The sequence below is a fragment of the Sparus aurata genome, chromosome 13 (assembly GCF_900880675.1).
Source record: "Sparus aurata chromosome 13, fSpaAur1.1, whole genome shotgun sequence".
NCBI lineage: Eukaryota > Metazoa > Chordata > Actinopteri > Spariformes > Sparidae > Sparus > Sparus aurata.
In genome coordinates, this window is record NC_044199.1 from 33,346,336 (window position 1) to 33,366,009 (window position 19,674).

At 41.9% G+C, this 19,674-nt stretch overlaps 2 protein-coding genes across 2 annotated transcripts; both read right to left on the bottom strand.

Moving 5' to 3' along the window:
- Positions 1–2,775: 2,775 nt before the first annotated feature.
- On the bottom strand, positions 2,776–10,068 carry LOC115593576 (P2Y purinoceptor 6). The gene is made up of 4 exons (XM_030437150.1): positions 10,002–10,068; positions 9,252–9,370; positions 6,200–6,943; positions 2,776–4,698 (listed from the first exon to the last, which is right to left on the bottom strand). The coding sequence occupies exons 3-4, from the start codon at positions 6,670–6,672 to the stop codon at positions 3,783–3,785; spliced, it is 1,389 nt and encodes a 462-aa protein (XP_030293010.1). The 5' UTR covers positions 6,673–6,943; positions 9,252–9,370; positions 10,002–10,068; the 3' UTR covers positions 2,776–3,782.
- A 4,168-nt stretch (positions 10,069–14,236) lies between these two features.
- LOC115593853 (schwannomin-interacting protein 1) lies at positions 14,237–18,352 on the bottom strand. The gene is made up of 6 exons (XM_030437530.1): positions 18,278–18,352; positions 16,564–16,664; positions 16,143–16,224; positions 15,753–15,866; positions 15,492–15,609; positions 14,237–14,983 (listed from the first exon to the last, which is right to left on the bottom strand). Exons 1-6 carry the CDS (start codon positions 18,350–18,352, stop codon positions 14,889–14,891), a joined length of 585 nt encoding a protein of 194 aa, XP_030293390.1. The 3' UTR covers positions 14,237–14,888.
- Positions 18,353–19,674: the final 1,322 nt, after the last annotated feature.

Below are 19,674 nucleotides of genomic sequence, written 5' to 3' on the forward strand. Positions count from 1 at the left end.
CGCACCGCCGGCTTCCCACCGCTGCCACCGGTCATACGCAGCCTGTACGAGGAGGTGTGGCGACAGCGGCGAGTTCACCCTGAAAACTACCGGAGGCTCAACTACAGGCTGATCAGCGACGCCCAGTGGGAGCTGATGGACTGACGGAGAGACAGCAGGTGTAGAAAATCACAGAATCACCACAAGACACAACACAATGTTTTAAACAGCAGCTTCATCCGAGCCGCTGATTCACCACAACGCTCATTTTATAAGCTGTCAGCTGTGAGCGCTCCGACAGATGAAGTCGTGTTTCATATTTCCAGACCTTTGATTGAATGAACACCTTCCTGACACACCGCCGGGCTGCTGTGGAGAAACTGAAATCAAAAGACTGTGTTGGCCTGTTGGCTCAATATATCAGCTCATCCGCCATATTGGATGTGGCAGGTCTGCCCTGTAAACAAATACTGGTAGACGTCACTTTCTTTCATTTTTTGCCTCAATGATTATTATCATAATTAATACTTAAATTAATATAAATCATTGAATTTAAAAACGACACATCTGAATCAGTTACAGACTCACCTGCCGACATTTAGCAGCTGTTCGAACACAGTTTCAACGACTCTAGTCATGGAACTAAACCACAACATCACCAGACTCCATTAACAAATCATGTGATTTTAAGAGTTGTTTCATGAGGAGAAACCAAACAAACGTCACGACGAAGTCTTACCTGCCAACATCGATCAGCTGTTTGCACACACTGTTTACACTGATTTCACCATTTACACTCCATTTATGAAAGAAGAAACATGTTATTGATCTAAACATGTCACATGTTACAAAGACACTAAACAGGAACAATATAGGCTACTTCTTTGTCCCCGTGGAGAAAGTCCCCAGACTCCCTTAACAAATGTGTCAGTTTAGTGAGTTGTTGATTTTGGGGAAACATCATAAACTTATAGAAGAGTTTTTGGCTTTCTCTGAGAAATTCTTGCTAATTTCATCTTTTGATCCAAAGTCTGCGTTCCCAAACGGTTGACCTGTCACTGTGTAACCTGAGGCGGAGGGTTTGATCTCCTGTCTCATTGTTCAGAGAAAGACTGATGAAGTAAAAGGTGCTTGACGCAGAGCCGACCCCCCTGCTGCTGAACTAGTCAGTAACATTAGCTGGGTTGCTATGTCTTATGTTAGCTTGTTTTGACTGTAAGTAATATAATCATGCACATGTACAGCTGAGGGGAAATTTCCTCAGAAATTGAAATTCTTGCATTATTTTTGTCTGAATGAACATCATTATACATTCTGAACTACCTCATTGATTTTATTAAAGTTTTTTCTGTGGATTATTTTGTTAATTTTGTACTTGTCCATCAAACTGAGAGCCAATCAGTTTGTTCCTTTGTGTTCAGTAGCTGAGTTATTTTAAAAGCTTTTGCACAGAATCTTTACTCAGCTCAAATCTTAATAAGTGAAACAAAAAATGAGGAGATCTTAGCAGCTTCTTCAGAACGACAACAACATCCTCATTAGATCATGTTAGGAATACTAAAGGTTGACAGCTGAGTGGTATATGAATGAATTACCAGACTGGTGTGAGATACATCGTGTGTCTCAGTTCAGCAGTGATGTGATCGTTCAGCTGATTCATCACTTCTGAGAACGAGCGGATCCTCTGGTTAACCATGAACGAGGCCGGAGACACAAACAGCTGATCAACAACAGACTTTAATCCGGATATTGCGCCACAAAACGTCAAAATACACGATTGAAAAATATGAGGTCTGACAACAGACTGACCTGAGCTCCAAAACAACAACAAGATCAACAACAACAACGAGATGACATGAAGCAGGAGCGTGCAGCGTTGCTCTGTGAAGGAGATACATTCAGGCAACATGGCCGCCATTCAGGGTTTAACATCTACAGAGGAGGGCCGACATTAATAACAGGTTCAGTTCATCGTCACCAACATGAGGAAAAATATCACAAAGTCAGCAGCTGGTTAATATTCAACAGATCAGACAGATATTACACAACAGGGTCAAAGGTCAACTTCCTGCTGCCGGCTAACAGCAGCAGACGGTGAACGTTCACTGAGTCTTTACAGGGTTTTTCATTTAATGTGCACTGAGCCTTTAATTCACTGGTTTGCTACAGAGCAGGAAATCAGGTGAAAATTATTCTTTCAAATTAATCATCTGTGTGCTCAGACATAATAATTACAGCTAAAGAAGTGTGGAAAATATTTTTCAATTAATTGATTATCGATATGTTAATAGTCAAATCTCTCTGAAGTCTTTTATCTGCTGAATTTTTTTTTGTCAGTTGTCGTTGCTGAATAACTGAATATCTTCAGATTTTGGACTTTTAGTCAGAATTAACAAGACATTTGATCACATCACCACCTACTTGACAAATATTTGTACATAAATCATCACCAATATGATTCTAATAATCAACAGAATAATCATTAATTTCTTCACAACACAACCAACGTTCAGAGTGTCTGAAATCCTTCCTATACAGAATGTACGACCAGATAAATCTCTAATTCTGTATCTCTAAATAATTACCATTTTCTCATAACAACCTGCAGCTGTAGCAGCTCTTCCTTTTCCTTTGTGCTCAGTTTCATCACAGGACACAAACAAATTGACCATCATTATTTTGCATCCTGTCTGATTTCATACCTGATTTTACTTAATTTTTGCTTTCAATGATTACACATTGTACATTTTAAAATGCTGACTTTACTTTCAAAATGTCAGGAAAACCCCCCAAAAAACTGGAACAACTTGAAATCGTTGGTTACTTTAAGTAATTTTGTCAGATTTTACAGTGTAAAAGAGTTTGTTTGTAACAAGTATATCCACAAATCTCTGAATAAATGTCAGATAAATCTGCACTGAGAGTGTCGGGAGGACAAAGGGTTTTTATTACAATTCTTTTAATTTGAGGAAATTAATTGATTTAAGGGAACAATTTCTGTATTCTGAGGATGTGAGTTGAGCAATTGAAGCCTACAAATGACAACATTAAGGGAACAAAGAGCAAAAGCTGAGTCTGTGAATGAGTTATTTGAGGGCAGTTCCCTCAGACTCCACACGGTTAAGATTCAGGACATGTTGCTCTTTCTGATCTGAGGACAGCAGTTCCAAGACAAAAGGTTTGGATGCTGTGTAAAATAAGATGAAACAGAATTAATTTAATTTGATAATCCTTTCTGACATTTACTCAACTGAACAGTACAAATACAATATATTTAATGTTTAATTCACCATCTTCATTGGTTCTTGTAAATATTTTCTTACTCTACATGAGCTCAGAAACAATTTGTACAACAGCCATCGATAAACAGCTCATTTGCACGAGACTGCATTTTGTTTTTATTGTATTTTTACACACCATCCCAACATTTTCAGAGCTGGAGTTGGAGTATAGTTGCATGTGAGATCTTAAAATGTTTCTTCAGTAGTGCTGGCAGCTGGCAGGAGACGTAACCTTCCTCACATTAATACATAAACTCACAGAAATGTCAGTTTATGATCATGTTTTCCATCATTTGAGCTTTGGACCTCTTCCAACAACACATTCACATAACGATAGTAGATTTAAAAGTGCATGAATTCGCATTTTCCTTCACCGATGTTGTGGAAATTACTTATTTGGTCTTAATTTGGAGAGAACATCCAGGAATAGTGAGCAGCTTCCTGTGGAGTTGCCGGATCGTTTCCTGGTGCATCACACATCACTTCAAGTCTTTTTTAATAAAGAAATGGCTCTAAAACCGTCTAGAAGATGACCCGGGAAGACTTGGACTCGTTCTCCATGTGCACCTCTCTTTCAACCTTCTCTGCTGCCTCCTGGTCGTCTTCTCCCACACCGTCTTTTTTCAGAATCTTCAATGGCCACCAGAGGGAGCCGCTCCGGCGGTCTCTGCGGACAGTCGGTTCTGCCGGCCAGCAGCAGGGGGCGCCCTTATCCCCCGTCAGGAAGTAAAGGAGTGCGTTGAGCCAGGCGTTGCAGGAGGCCAGCGGCCGGGTGACTTTGTAGCAGATGGAGACAGTCTTCATGACGTTGCAGCCGCCGAGTTGCCCCCGCCGCAGGAGCAGGAAGAGCGTCCGCGTCACGTGGAAGGGCAGGAAGCAGAGCGCGAATAGCAGCGTGATGGTTACGATGGTTTTAATGGATTTCCGTCGCCGCCGTATGTAGTGCGAGTACTGCGATCCGGAGATGGAGACCGAGGTTCTCTCCCGATCTCTAACTCCTTCTGTAGCGCCGTCTCCCACCGGACCGTCCTCGCCGCCCTCTATCGAGCTGGGAGGGGACCGCAGGGTCCGAAATATCGTCCTAACCACCTGAGAGTAGCACCAGGCAATGATCACAAAGGGCACAAAGAAGCCAATCAGGTGGAGGACGATGCCGTATGGGACGTAATCGGCAAACTCCTTATCGATGGCGTCATCCCAGCAGTTCATGTACCCCTCCTGGTCGTCCAACTCAGATCCAGAACTGTTCCAGCCTTCCCTCGGCCCTCCAGGCTCAATGACCCCGCCGCCTCCTCTCTTGACGTATCCTGTCTGCGCGAACCTGAAGATGGGGCAGGTGAGGATGAAGACCACCACCCACACCAGTGCACAGGTCGCCTTCACCACCCGCTTACTCTCCAGAGTGATGGTCCTCATTGGGTGGCAGATCCCCAGGTACCTGAGGACGGACGACCAGGGGTGAGTTCAAATCCATCACCTTAATCTCATTCTTGTTTAAAACATAAAAAGAGTCTCAGAGGCTGGTTCAATGATTAGAGAGGCTGCTTACAGTCTTTTTAAACATTTCCATGCGTGCAGTAATGTCACTGCAGCAAATATTTATACATTTAAGCATCAAAACTAAAGGCTGTAGTCATAAACCTGACAAGACAGAGGAAACTCAGAACTCCTGACAGCTCTGATGGAGCTCGGGATTTCTCCAGAGGACAGCTGCTTTACTCCAAACCTAAACTGTGTGTGAGATCTTTTGATTTGTAAAAGAACTTTTAGAGAACCGACTAATTAGGGGTCTAAAGACAACCTCCTTCCACTTTGCGTATTACTTTCAGCCTTCTGATATGAGGAAATAAAGTAAGTACAGTCTGGATCGAGAAATCAACTTAATCAGGTGTTAAAAGCAGCTTTCTGAAAGTGTGTTTTAAGAAGTGAGTAAAAATGGGGTACTGATTCAGCAGGCCTAATGCACATCTCTCTTTGTGTTACATATTTATACAGTTTTTCACAGCCAGTGGTCGCTAGTTAACATCATACTGGGTGCATACTATAGAAATCAACCATTTTATTTTATTTTTCCGCCACCTTGCAACTACCAAGACTGTTGTTGTTTACTCAAAGGAGAGAAAAAGATTTGTCCTCATAAAAATGTTTTCAATGTGACCTTTAAATGTTTTTAGATTCATTAGACAGCTGATGACGCAGCCTGGTGTTACACATATCATTTGTTTGCATTTTAAGCCCGTTCTTCACTAACCTGCCTCAATCTGAATTTATAGATTATTAACTGTTTTGTCACTAATGAACTTCCATACCTGTTGTAGGTTTGTGTGACAGAGTGAAGAAACAGGTCAGCAACTTTGGGGTGTGTGAACCAGAACTCGTCTTACTCTCTGAAGTCAACAAGAAATCAGCTAACTTGACCCTTTTATTAACATTTCAAAAGCTTCTGATTGGCTCAAAGGTCAGGAGAATCAGCTAGCCTCCAAACTTTAAGATTTGTAGTATGTGTCACTTTTATGTAAGAAAGTCAGAGTTCAAATAACATGTGTCAAAAATTAACGTTAGCAGCAAAATATACGAGCAGCAGAAACACTGAGGCGACCACGGAGGTTCTGATTTAACCTGCAGAAAGACTTTTGGAAGGACTTGATTACATTCAGCAGCTGAATTTACTCCACCAAATGTTTATCTTAACGTGCCTGAAGTTTAATTATTCAGAGTAGAAGTTTGACTGTTGTTAACTGCATAAGAGATAGAATGGAGAGCCGAGTGAACAGATAACGGATAAAAAAAGACTAAACAAAGCAGCAACTTATTGTTTTGAGACTAAAGTTTAAAAACCAATTCAAAAGTCTCAAAAGTAAAAGCTGTGATTTTATCAGAAGAATCAGCTGAGAGCACCTGTGGTCACTTCCTCTCTGACTGGGCGGAGGGTTTCTTACCTGTGCACAGAGATGCAGGTGAGGAAGAAGATGGAGCAGTAGAGGTTGAAGTAGAAGAGGAAGCGGACGAGGCGGCACATGAAGTCCCCGAACACCCAGCGGTCCCTCAGCACGTAGCTCGCCACCAGGAAGGGCAGCGACAGTCCGTACATCAGGTCGGTGGTGGCCAGGTTCACCATGTAGATCAGCGAGGTGTTCCAGCGCCGTCCACCGCCGCTGATGCCGCTGCAGCAGCCGCCGTGGTGGCGGCAGGAGCGCAGCAGCACCACGGAGTTGAGGGTGAGGCTGAAGAGGAAGGTCAGCGAGTAGCAGACGGGCAGGAAGACGTACTTATAGGATTCATCGATGCTGCAGGACGACGGAGGAAGGGTGGAGGTGCCAGAGGTGTTGGGGTGGTTGCTCACCACCGCCGCCGCTGCTGCTGCCGCCAAACCGATGTCTGGGGTGATGTTGGAGGCTTGGCTCAGTCCCATGATGGAGGCTATTTCTGGCAGAGCTGGACCGGTTCAGGTTCCTCTAGCATCATCTTAGCTTCCAGATTCAAGTCTTCTCACTCACTGATGTTTCCTTCATTTGTCCTTCATCCAATCTATCTATCTATCTATCTATCTATCTATCTATCTGTCTATCTGTCTATCTGTCTATCTATCTATCTGTCTATCTATCTATCTATCTATCTATCTATCTATCTATCTATCTAACCTCTGTTCACGTCGACATGTCTCAGGCATGTAGAAGGAGTTTCTGTGACAGAGAAGGGGAAGAAAAAACATGTCATTAGTTCAGGAAAGCTCGTTCAGAATGTACCGCCGCTGTTCTGCTGATGAAGACTGCGTTTCGCTCAATTAGCCCCTCAATCATTAACGAAGCTTTCCGGAAACCTCTCTCCATTCATGTAGCCTTTCTGTACGGCGGGTTGGTGGTCTGGTTCAGGGTTCAGGGTTTAAATTCATCCTGTCAAATAACGTCACAACAACTGCTGCAGTTTGTGTTGAGATGCATTCAAGGATTCAGCAAAACGGTGGCTCTTGTGTAAAAGACTGTCACACTACAACATCAAAACTATTTCAGAAGCAATTACAGGTCCCAAGATCAACGGTACAAACAAGCAGTGGCGTGCACAGACTTTTTGAAGGGCAGGGGCGAAAAGAAGGGCACTTTAGTGCGCATTTTGGCTCCCAAGAGGGCACTTTAGCACATGTTTTAGCTAGCAAGAAGGCACTTTAGCACGTGTTTTTGCTCCCAAGAGGGCACTTTATCATGTTTTAACCAGCTCAGGGGGCAGTTTAGTGTGTTTTGCCAACCATGAGGGCACTTTGGCATGCTTTTTTGGCTCCCAAGAGGGCAATTTAGCACATGTTTTGGTTCCCAGGAGGGCACTTTAGCGTGCATTGTTCAACAATTGGGCCCCCCCTTGTGCACATCACTGCAAACAAGTGTTTGTAAGTATAAAGTGCATGGCCCAGTTGTGTCACTGCCACGATCAGAAAGAAAACACAAACTATCACCTGCTGCTGAGAGAAAACTGGTCAGGAGTTGACCAAAAAACACCAAAAGGAAAGTCTACAATGATTTAGAATCTGCTGGACAGGTGTCAGTGTCCACAGTCAGGTGTGTTTTACACCAACATGGGCTGAGAGGCTGCTGAACATGAAGGAAGCTCCAGATCCAGACACAACACCTTAACGCTGGACTGAAGTTTGCTGCTGATCACATGGACAAAGAAAAAACCTTCTGGAGGAAAACTCTGGTCAGATGAAACAGAAAGAAAAGGTGAAGGCTTTAACCCCGAGAACACCAAACCTACTGTCAGGCATGGTGCTGTGGGGCGGTTCTGCTGCCAGTGGATCTTCAGATTATCTCCAAATTCTTCAGGAAAACCTAAAATCATCAGTAGAATATTGGCTTTTGGCTTCAGTTGGTTGTTCAAACAGGACACTGAGCAGAACTGAGGTCTGAACCCCGTCGAGAACGTGTGGACTGTGCTGAAGAAACAAGTCTGTACCAGGACGCCAACACATGAAGTTGGACTTCACCGGTTCTGTCAAGAGGAGTGGAGTAAAATTCAGCGAATTCAGGACGACCAGAAGCTTGTGGCTGGATATGAGAAGCACCGGACTGAGGTGAAAATGGCAAAGAGACATTTAACCGACTATTAGAATGACTTATTGTTTATTTATGATCCAGCAGATTTGGTCACATTTTCAGACGACCTACAATAAATTCATTACTGGACCTCATGAATGTTTTTGTGACAAAAGTAGTTTTTGTTCACTCGTTCATCACAGAAACATGAGAGCTGTAGGAATCAACTGATGAACATGTTCTTTATGAGTAGATGTTCCCATTAGCATGCTAGCATTAGCATTTAGGTAAAAGCAGTACAGCCTCACAGCTGCTGGCATGTTGACTCTCAAGACTTCAAAGTCATAATTTGGTTTAATCATGAGTTTCTATCAAATGTACCAATCTGTGTAGATTTCTGTCTGATGAAGGGAAATAAAACGACTGAAGGAAAGGAAGAAGATGTTTTGTGTAAGATTGTGTGTGTACTTGTTTGTGTTTCTTGTTATCCATTACAGTAAACAATAATAATGTGATGTTTGACTCCAGCTGTGTGCATTACATTTAAAAAAGAAAATATCTTTTGGGACTGTAGCTCTTTTTGTCGATATTTGTCATGGATGAATGTCTTGTGTTGTCTGACGAACACACAAGAAACTGAAATATCTTCATTTTAGTTTCATAAAAAATAAAGAGACAGATCCTCACATTGAAGAAACTGTGAACTAGAAAACCCAAATGTTACATGATTCAAGAAACCAATTGTTTCCAGTTTTCTGTTGATTGAGTTGTTTGATCTGATCAGACGTCACAGCTGACCTAACTGACCCTAAATCAGTCCACGAAACACCTGACCTGTAAAGACTCGACTAGATCTGAATCAAAACTGTGTGAATTAAGCAAAACTGCTGCTTTTGGCCAATCAGCTGTGAGTATTTCAGGTTCATAACATCATCTTGATCCTGATCAGAGGTGAGTCCGGTCTTACCTCCAGTCGTCCTCCTCATCCTGTCGTCCTCTCGGTCTCGTCGGTGGAGTTGTGGCTCAGAAGTGTCTGTTTCGGGGCCGAAGGGTCTCTCGAGGTTTCTCCTCTGACCTTCAGCTTCTCTGTAAATAATTGATCAGCGTTCATTCAGTCAGAACTGCAGGAATGAAACCCAATACAGGGACTGCAGATGAGGAGGAGGCGGAGGCGCTCACAGTGCAGCTACGTGTTGTTCACTTTTAATACACATATGAAAATAAAAAAAACACTACAAAGATCTGAAGGCTTTACTCTGAGATCTTTTGTGTTCAAATTGTATTTCTGCAAAATAATTCTCCACAAATATTCACCTTTTATTCAATTACAATTGAGTTCCTTTTTATATCATTACATTTTAATGTCCAGATAATAAATAGAAATCAGCAAATAAGCTTGATGCTAACCCTGCTGTCACACCTGGTCCTCGCTAAATAAACCAAACCACTGATATTAATTTAGAGAAGGTAATCATGGAGTCTTTACATATTTATAACACAAAATATGACACTAAAAATCAAAAGATTTAATGTTCTTGAGCTCTCGAGAACATCGCATTAAAACCATAGAAAATTTGGATCGCTATGACTTAATCTTTTTGAATCACAAATAATCATGCACAGATCTTGAATCAATAACTGCTGCATGATATAAATCTGGTCAGTTGAGACGTAAAGCTAAATCAATCTGTTTCTCTAAAGGTATTAAATCTCTCACCTTTTCCTCCAGAGAGGCTGCTGAGGCTTTAACGTGGGACTCTCTGCTCTTCCTCTCGTTATCTGAGGCTTCAGGAAAACCAAAGTGAACGCAGCAGCTCCTCCTCTTCTTCCTCTGCTCACTCCATCATCAACATCATCAACTCTGATTCAGACAGTAAATACTGCGTGGACACACAGTCAAAGAGCTGAACCACAAAGCACTGCGTGTGTGTTTGAACATGTGATAGTGTGAGTGTAAATCAAACACGGCAACACAATTGGCGGCCGAACAGCGCGCAGGTAGCAGAGGTATGAATAAATACAGAGAGGGTTAGGACGTCAAATCAATCTGACATTTATTTAAAATCAATACCTGCTGCAAAAAAACAAATATATTCTCTCTTGTGACTGTACAACACAATTCATCCACCGTTTTGTTGAAGAAATTACAGTTTTGTTCTTTACGTTAGCGAACCTGTTAGCTGCCAGTCTGAAAAGGCTATCTGCCAAAGTTACACACTAATACTGCTCTACCACCGTATGTAGAGTCACAGCTCCCAAGAAACTAGCTTTTCTTTAGCTCAGCACTTTTATAAACTTTAACACTGGCTTTCAAATACCTGCTAACAAAACTCCTCTTTATCTGACCGTTACAACACACCCCGTCCAACTTAGCCAGGCATCAAAAGAAAAGACTGTTTTCATTTCTTTGTAAATCAGCATTTTTTAGCTAGCATGTTAGCTGTTGTTATCACATGTTTCTTGTCTTCTTCCAGTTTGCTAGCCAAGTTTGCCAACGCAGCTAGCAAACCTTAGAATATTAATTTATATTAGTTTGTAGTAAGTTAGTTTTGTTATGTATCATGTTAGCTGTTTTTTCTGTTACCACTTGTTACTTGTCGTCTTGTAGCCTGCTAACATAGCTAGCAAACTTACAATATTCGTTTATGTTTAGAAGTGTAGCACACATACTGCTTCACATGTGTTAATGTGTTTGGCAAGGTGGCAAATACATTTTAAATTATGGCAAATATTTTACAATATCAGCACACACTGCTGAGCTTTATGACTTTGAACCGTGCAGTGTTGTCTTTGTTGTTCTTGTCTGTATTCTTGTGCACCTTAATGTGAGGACCTTTTAATTTTTTGTATATTGTATAATGACAATAAACTCTAATCTAATATGGTCTCAATACCACCTGTTATATACTCTGTAAGCAAGCAAGCCTGACTTGTGCTAAACACATGCTAGCTAACCTCAGATGTATAAAGAAAACTGGCTTTTCAAGATGGCCGCTTTTCATTTCAAGCCCTTTTCTGGACGTCTGCTGATGCTAAACACACATAAACACTTCCAATCCATTCTTTCAAACACTTTTAACTTTAAAAATGTATCTGAAGCTGAAGTTCTGACTGAGAACAATACGCAGTTATCAATCAAGCCATACAATTTTAGAAAAACTTAAAAAAACTGTGGGGAAGGACGATAACAGAAAACTTTTACTCAAATACTGTAATGAATATACTGAGAACATAAAACACTGAAGCAATAAAGTGGACGCAAAATAAAACTGTAGCAAGTCATCAAAATATATTTTAGAATTAATGTTTACATTTAAAAATACATTTGCAATTAATTTTATTTACATTTTAAAATACATCTCAAAATACTTGAAGTCACATTGAAATGAAAAAACATCTGTTCAGTTTGTTTTGGACCATTAAAAGATTAAAATATTACTCTTACTATACTTTAACTCTCCCTCGCTGTGTTACGTCCTCCACAAACATGTTTCAAAACAAAACACATTAAACTCTCCGTAAAACAACATTTCAGTGTGACTTTAAGTATATGAATAAAAAAGTAACAAACATTTCCATTACAGTACATTCCCTTCCATGAATATGAAATTCAGCTCCTTATCACAGATCAATATGAGAGAAAAAAGAATTAATCAGTATCAAAATATAATTTATTTGTAAGGCACTGGAGGACATCGCTAGTGGTGGTTTAAAAAAAGACACATTTTAAATCATCTAAATCTCCACAAATAGTGTCAGAACAAAACTTTCCATCCTTACAAACATTCAGGAAGTTACTAAAGAAAGTGTGACGTTTAGGTGCCATCACAGAGAGGATTAGGGCCACTGTAAAAAACAACAATAATAATGATAATTGAGTTCTGACAATTTAACTTAAGTCAGAATTCTGAAGTTTACAAACAGAATTCCAAGTTTAAAGTCAGAATTCTGAAGTTCAAAGTCAGAATCCCAAAGTTTACAATCAGAATTCTGAGTGTAAAGTTCAGAATTCCAAAGTTTAAAGTTAAAATTCCGAGTTTAAAGTAAAATTCTGAGGAAAAAACACTCAAAACTTAGTTTTCTAACGGTCGCTCTGATCCTCTTCTGTTCGACATAAACATGAAGTTAATGGACGACAGAAATCAAACAGGTCAGCGATATTTCAGGCGCATCATCACATAAACTCGACTGTTCAATATATTCTGTGCATTATTCTGTTTGCATTTCTTACGAGTAAACACTGTTGTTTCTCTGACGGTACCTGAAGAGTTGAGCATCAGTTAAAGAGCGATGCCACCAAAACGAAAATTCAACGTAACAACACGTTTTACCGACTGTGACTTCTTCTACACTTTGAAAACAGAAGGACGGTCGTGTTCCTATTTTTCCCATTTTTTATAGTTCTATTAAGACCTGCAGCTAATTATACTTTTTATTGTCAATTAATTGATTATTTTCTCCATTAGTCAGAATTGATTAGTCAGAAAATGGTTTAAACAGTCGATCAGTGTTTCATCCTCACGTCTTGTTTTGTCCACAACAAAAGGAAACCAGAAAATATTCACAATTTTCAGAATTTTCTCAAACCAAAACATTCATTATTAAAATAATTGGTGGTTAATTAATATCATTGTTGCAGCTCCTGATTTCTCTTGTTTTAATCTAAGGTTCAATAATACTGAATAACAACATTCAAAATAAATCTGTGTATATCTTTTATCTTTTATCTGCTGCACATTTTGACGAAATTCCTCTTTTTGTTTCTCAGAAAAATAAAAATACAACAACAAAAACATCAATACATCAGTTATGTTGAGCTCGTCTTGCTACACATGCTGTATGAGTGTAATGTTCCCTCGTTATTATAACAAGCGAGTAAGTAAACACAATAAAACTTAAATAAGATAAGTTAGAATCCCTCGTTTGCATATAAATGTAGATTTACACCAGCGGCCCCACAAACAGAACGTCTTCCATGTCTCACTTCTGTCTGAAACATTCTGAGCTGGAGGGAAATTAAAGTTAGAGTTCAACACAACGTGGACTTTTCTCTAAAATACAATCAGCTACTTTCCTCCAAACAGTCGCTCAACGAGCTCGACTGGTTTTAGTTCACCGAGTTCACCTGCTGCTGTTCGTCCTGCCTGAGGAGAATCACTCAGAGACCAAACACTTCACAGCGTCTACGTGTCCTGTCTCAAACGGTTACACTCGTGAAGACGCGTCTACATTGTTTAATAAAATTGTAGCTTATGAGAGGTTTTTATTATTATGTCCACTTCGCTCCTTTTTCTACGTGCCTGAAGATTTCATCATCGATCATTTCTCGAGTGCATCTTAAAACCCCTGAAAACCTGATTCACAAATGTGTCTTCTATCATGTTAAATGATAAAATTAAGCATTTATTTGCATTTGATTTATTGGATCCTCCTCAATTATACGCTGGCGCACCTTAACGAGTGCAGCCAGTGTGAAAATGATCCTGGAGGCTGTAAAGTTTTGTCAGATTTGATTGATAATAGCTGCACCTGTCATCAGATTCAGTTTCACATGAAGTCTGATTGGTGTGTGTTGGTGTGTGTTGGTGTGTGTTGATGTGTGTTGGTGTGTGTTGATGTGTGTTGGTGTGTGTTGGTGTGTGTTGATGTGTGTTGGTGTGTGTTGGTGTGTGTTGATGTGTGTTGGTGTGTGTTGATGTGTGTTGATGTGTGTTGATGTGTGTTGGTGTGTGTTGGTGTGTGTTGATGTGTGTTGGTGTGTGTTGGTGTGTGTTGATGTGTGTTGATGTGTGTTGGTGTGTGTTGGTGTGTGTTGATGTGTGTTGATGTGTGTTGATGTGTGTTGATGTGTGTTGATGTGTGTTGGTGTGTGTTGGTGTGTGTTGGTGTGTGTTGGTGTGTGTTGGTGTGTGTTGATGTGTGTTGGTGTGTGTTGGTGTGTGTTGGTGTGTGTTGGTGTGTGTTGATGTGTGTTGGTGTGTGTTGGTGTGTGTTGATGTGTGTCGGTGTGTGTCGGTGTGTGTTTGTGTGTGTCGCTGTGTGTCGGTGTGTGTTGATGTGTGTCGGCCCGACCCGTCTATAGAAACTGGACTGATTGTTCTGTGATGTTCTGAGCGTCGTACGTTCTGTCAGATGTTGGAAGCATCCAGCCCTCTTCTGCCTTCTTGTCTTATCTCTTCCAACCGAAGCTGATTGTAGACGTTTGGATTCAGCTTCCAAACAATCCAACTGAATCTTTGTTCCTCTGTTGGTTTTAACACTGACTTCCTGTCAGTTTCAGGTTTCTACTCACACCGACAACTTAACAGGTGTTTCCTTGAAGTGTCGTCAGTCTGTGATCAAACTCCTGTTGGTTTCACGTTGGTTATTTGTCGTTGATCTCAGAACAGAATTGTCATTATGACTTTTGTGTTTTTTTAGGTGATTTCCTTTGAATCTGAGTCGTGTTTCCCTCTTTGTTGTCCAGACTGCTGGTGATTTGTCAGTTTCCATTAATTAGCAGGTCTGCTTACATTTTGTTGAAGTCTCCTGGTCTGACGTGGACGAGCAGCCCGTCCTGGTCCCAGAGTGGACGGATGTTCTGGTGGTGTGTGTGGTCCTGATGTTAGGTCAGGTCCTGCACGTCCAGCAGCATGGCGTCCTGCTTCGTCCTCAGCTGGTCTCGTACCAACAGGTGGGCCACCAGCTCGGAGCTCAGAGCTGCAGAACACCAAGAGGACAGAGTCAAAGAGGACATGATGTCACCACTGTTACCTGTCTGTGTGTGAATAATAAACACAAACAGCTGTAATGTGATATTAAGCTCGACTCCAGCAGAAAGTGTGACATCACTTCAGTCTTTAAAAGCTCTGAGGATTCATGTTCTGTTATCAACTTCTGTAGGAAACTATGATCTCCATATTTACACACAGTGATTTCTTTCTGTTGACATATTGTGGGCTGTGGACCGTCAGACCTCTGGGCTCCTGTGGATCGCTGCTCTCTGCTGCTTCACCGTCTCTTTATATCTGCACTTCTGTGAGAGTTACATCTTTTTACACTCTGATGGTTTTATTGTCTGTTCTCAAACTTCACAGCTGGATGAAAATGCAGGAGATGTTTGAGAAGTTCGTCTGGACCTTTTGGTGCTTCTGATTGGATTTCCTCAGAGACACCTTTAAGACTGCAGTGTGTGTGTGTGTGTGTGTGTGTGTGTGTGTGTGTGTACCGTGTACGTCCTGTTGTAGTGATGCTCTCAAGCTGCTGAGCTGCTGCTCTGAACACTCCTGCAGCTCCCAGCGCTCCAGATGTTTCCGCTTGGAAACACTGCTGCTGCCGGCCAGATGCTGCAACACACACATGCACACACACACACACACACACACACACACACACACACACACACACTCTTTGTTGATTACATTTCTTTCTTGTCTTTGTCTTTAAGTCTTCGACACGTCTCATAGTTTCATTCTTTCCGTCCTCTCACCTCCTTCTCCTTCTGTTCAGCCAGCAGTTTGTCTCTCAGCGCCCTCAGAGCCGTGGCCACTTCCTGTTTTAGCCCAGCGGCATGGCAACCGTTGCCACCCGTTCCCTTGGAAACCTGACGGTGATGTAAGGTCAGTGGTCAGACGACTGCACGGGAAATGATTTTTAGTTTGCTGTCTTTTATGAGATAAAACTGAAACATAGACTTTCTGAACAATTCTGTCAAACATGCATGAAGATAAGAAATGAACTCTTTATGTTACTTCTTCATGTTATTTGACATTCAGGGATATCTGAGGACGTGTGAACTGATCCTGAAGACATTTCTCCAGACTTCTTTAGAAGAGTTTAGAAACGTTCACATCACACTTAAAGAAGAGACAGAAGTGACCTTTTTGCTGCCTCCTTCCTCCTCGTCTTCACTGTCGCTGTTGTTGATGAAGCACAGCTGCAGGTTTCTGTGGTTGTGAAATCTGTTAACAGATAACAAACATCCTGAAGCTCCAGCAGGAGAGAACAGAGCGTCAGAGCTCACTCAGCTCCTCGTGTTTACATCATCCTGTCCTCTGCTGTTTAGTTCACATCAGAGCTTCATCCTCGTTTCATTTCTCCACTTCAGTGTGAAGAACATTTTCCAAATGAAGCTTCAAAGAAATAGAAGATGAAACATTTTATGTTTGGAAGATGAAACTCTGATACTGAATATTTAAATCACTACGAGTGTCCTCCAGCGTTAAAGCCTCAGACGAGATTCAGAAACACTCGATGAGCTTCAGCTGAATCTCTCTGCAGCCTGTGTGTCTCTGTGTTACCTCTGCGTCACTCGACACCTCCTGAAGTCTTCCTCCTCTTCCTCCCAGACGTCTCTCCACACTCCCCCCTGACTCTCCTCCACCCTCACCCCCGTCCCCCTCTGCAGGGAGACAGAGAGATGAACACAGTGAGATCACAGCCGGATCATCAGACAACAAATCATCAGTTAGACCGGTTCATTTCTGAAAGCTTGTGTAGAGAAACGAAGGCGCTACAAATCTGGAGAGTGATTAAAGTTGTGATCCGCCTCGAACCAGCAAAGAGCCTGAACTAAAGCTCAGACAGTTCAGATCTGAGGTTGTTTACTGGAGCGCAGAGGACGTCTGTGTTGGGGAGTTCTCACAGTAAAAGTTATCATTATACCACCCAGAAATGTAGAAATATGCAGCAGAGCTCCACACAGCGTCTCTGTTCTGTGCGGCCTGTCACTCGGCTCGCTGCAGCAGGATTAAAACTGTTTGGAGGATTTACAGACGAACATGTTCTCATCGTCAGGAATGTTATCAGACGGAGACAGAAACAACAACACGCGGGACAAACAGAGGACAGACGTCAGACCTGAAGGAGGGGTGAAGAATCTGGACTCCAGAGGCCGAGATCCGGTCCAAGCACACTCAATCCTACATTTCCCACAATGCAACTGCATAGCATCCAACTGAAGTCATTAAGCTTGTACAGTGTGAGGGTGGAGTGCCTGTTTCTCTCTGTTTTTGTGTTTTGAGCTGAACGAGCAGTGAACACAACACGAACGTCTCGTCATGTTTTAAATGTTGCGTCGTGTTCGTGTCACCTGATGAGTCACAGGAAGATTTTCTCCTGAAATATCTGAAACATCAGCAGCTTGTCTGTGACTCGTCTGTCTGCTGCTCAGCAGGCGGCGCTCGGACCGTCTGCAGCGCTCACAGAACCAGAACTATGAAGTTGTGTCAGACGGATCAACGATGAGCTGAACTCACTCTGAAGCTCCATGAAGACGATGTGACATCACACAGGTTTGTACAGAAGCTCCGAGACTTACTGTGATGTCATTTCCTGTTTCGGTGCTGTTGAACCTCAGTCCGGATTCTCTGAAGTTATTTAAAGGGCTAGTTCAGGTTTTTTATACTTCAAACAGGAGCTGCTAATTCATATGTCGATCACATGAAGGACGACAGACATGAAAAATGACTCACTCACAAAATTATGTAACTTAGAAAGATTATCCAAGCAAAACTTATCATTTTCACACCAGTTCTCACGTCTGAAACACTGGTGAGAAAATAATTTAGATCAGACTTAATAAAGCGATCACATGTCCTCACAAAAATAATATATCTGCTTTGTTTTGATGATTCAAAAGCCACAAATCAAAACCAACAACAAGGATGAATACAAGGATGTCTCACCAAAACAAAAATAAATATCTGGTTCTATTTCGTCTCATCAGACGCTCGGCAGCAACGACACAAACGACTCTGAATTCAAACTGAACATTTGACCTCACAGCTTCTGTGAGGTTCAGTCTGAGACGCTCCAGCAGAACCTGAGAGGAAACGTCTGAATGAAGCCTGAAAGATTCGTCTTCAATAAACAGAGCTGACAACGTTTACACTGCTCAGGAGCAGAGGGCGCTAAGCCTCATGGGAAATGTAGTCTTTTGAGAACTATTACCACCAACAGCTAACCTCGCTCAGAAAACTGAACCCTGGAAACACTCGTGTCTTCATGGCTGACCTTTGACCTCTCCATCCTCTCCTGCTCCTGTTTCTCCAACTCAGCTATCCGCTGGCTCAGGTCCTCCCAGTGCATGATGGGAAGGTCCGGGTAGTCCACAGAGGTCGCCGCAGCGATGTGAAGAAGCTCTTTCTCCTCCTCCTCCTCCTCCTTCTCCTCGGCCGTCTCTTTCTCTCCCTCCATCCTCCTCTCTGCAAATAAACAACAAGACCAAATATTAAAAACTTTAAAGGAAACAGGCCCAAAAATATATCAGTGAAATAAACAAATAAGAACTGTACTCATGAGTTTTACCTTCGTCCTGTTTGTGGAAATATAAATGATTTATTATCAGCCTGTTATCACCAGTAAGTCAACAATTATCATCCGTCAATATGTAACATTTAAGAAGTGTCGAAAAGATTAATCAGAACTTCCCAAAGCTGAAGACGACGTCAACAAACGTCTTGTTTTGTCCTCAACACAGAGATTTTCAGTTTACTGTTACAGAGGAGGAAAGAAACCAGGAAATATTCACATGTGACAAGATGACATCACAGAATTCAGGCTTTTTTTGTCTTGAAAAATGACTCACATCAACTAGTTTGTGATTTATTTAAGAACACATCAAACCTTCAATCTCCTGCATTAAAACAAATATCAAGTAAAAGTCCAGAACATCAGAACATTTATACCAATAATGCAGCAAAGTAAAGGTCTGACTGAACATTATAGTGATCCACAAGATCCTTTAAATACTGAACCCGCAAGAATCAACCTGTTATTACACTCAGACTAGTCAGTTTTATTGACTATTATTAAACAGAACCGGTTATTAGAGACTCTTAAAACTCCAACATACCAACCAAGAAGGGTTCTTATAGAGGATTCATGTGGATTTAACGCACAAATTAAAGACATTTAGTCAATAAAGTCAGAGTGTTTCAGTTAGTGATTCTACTTAACTCTTACATTAGAAACAAAACACTGATTTGTCCTCAGTCTATCTATCTATCTATCTATCTTGACTAAACACTCTTTTCTGGGTGTAAGCTCAGTTCAGTCTCCGGGCTGTGGAGCTGTGCTGCCCCGCTGCAGCGCTCCTGTCCTGCCCGCAGTTGTTTACCAGCAGCGGGGAGGCTTCGGAGTTTTCTCCCACCTACCAGTCACATCCAGGCGGCCCCGGATCCCTCCGACATGTCGCCGTCCGTCACCCCGCGGGTCCCTTCAGCCCGCCGACTGACCGCGCTGCGAAGCTGCGGACGTTTTACTGAAACATTAAAGTTTGTAAAAGTGGCCTGAAAGTAGTTTGACTCCGTGTGAAGGAGGAAGGCAGGACCGTCCCTTCCTCCTTCCTCCCCCCGCCTCCCCCCTTCCGCTCTTCCCACTTTAACCTCTTGTCTTCGGCGGAGCGACGG

Bases quoted from the DNA above. Each gene is read 5' to 3' on its own strand.
- LOC115593853 (XM_030437530.1), bottom strand. From the start codon at position 18,352: ATGCACTGGGAGGACCTGAGCCAGCGGATAGCTGAGTTGGAGAAACAG. The intron at 16,225-16,563 runs GTAACACAGAGA...ATCTGTTAACAG, and splicing joins AGGTGTCGAGTGACGCAGAG to ATTTCACAACCACAGAAACC. The intron at 14,984-15,491 runs GTACACACACAC...GGTGTTCTGCAG, and splicing joins ACTACAACAGGACGTACACG to CTCTGAGCTCCGAGCTGGTG.
- LOC115593576 (XM_030437150.1), bottom strand. From the start codon at position 6,672: ATGGGACTGAGCCAAGCCTCCAACATCACCCCAGACATCGGTTTGGCG. The intron at 4,699-6,199 runs GTAAGAAACCCT...GTCCGTCCTCAG, and splicing joins ACCTGCATCTCTGTGCACAG to GTACCTGGGGATCTGCCACC.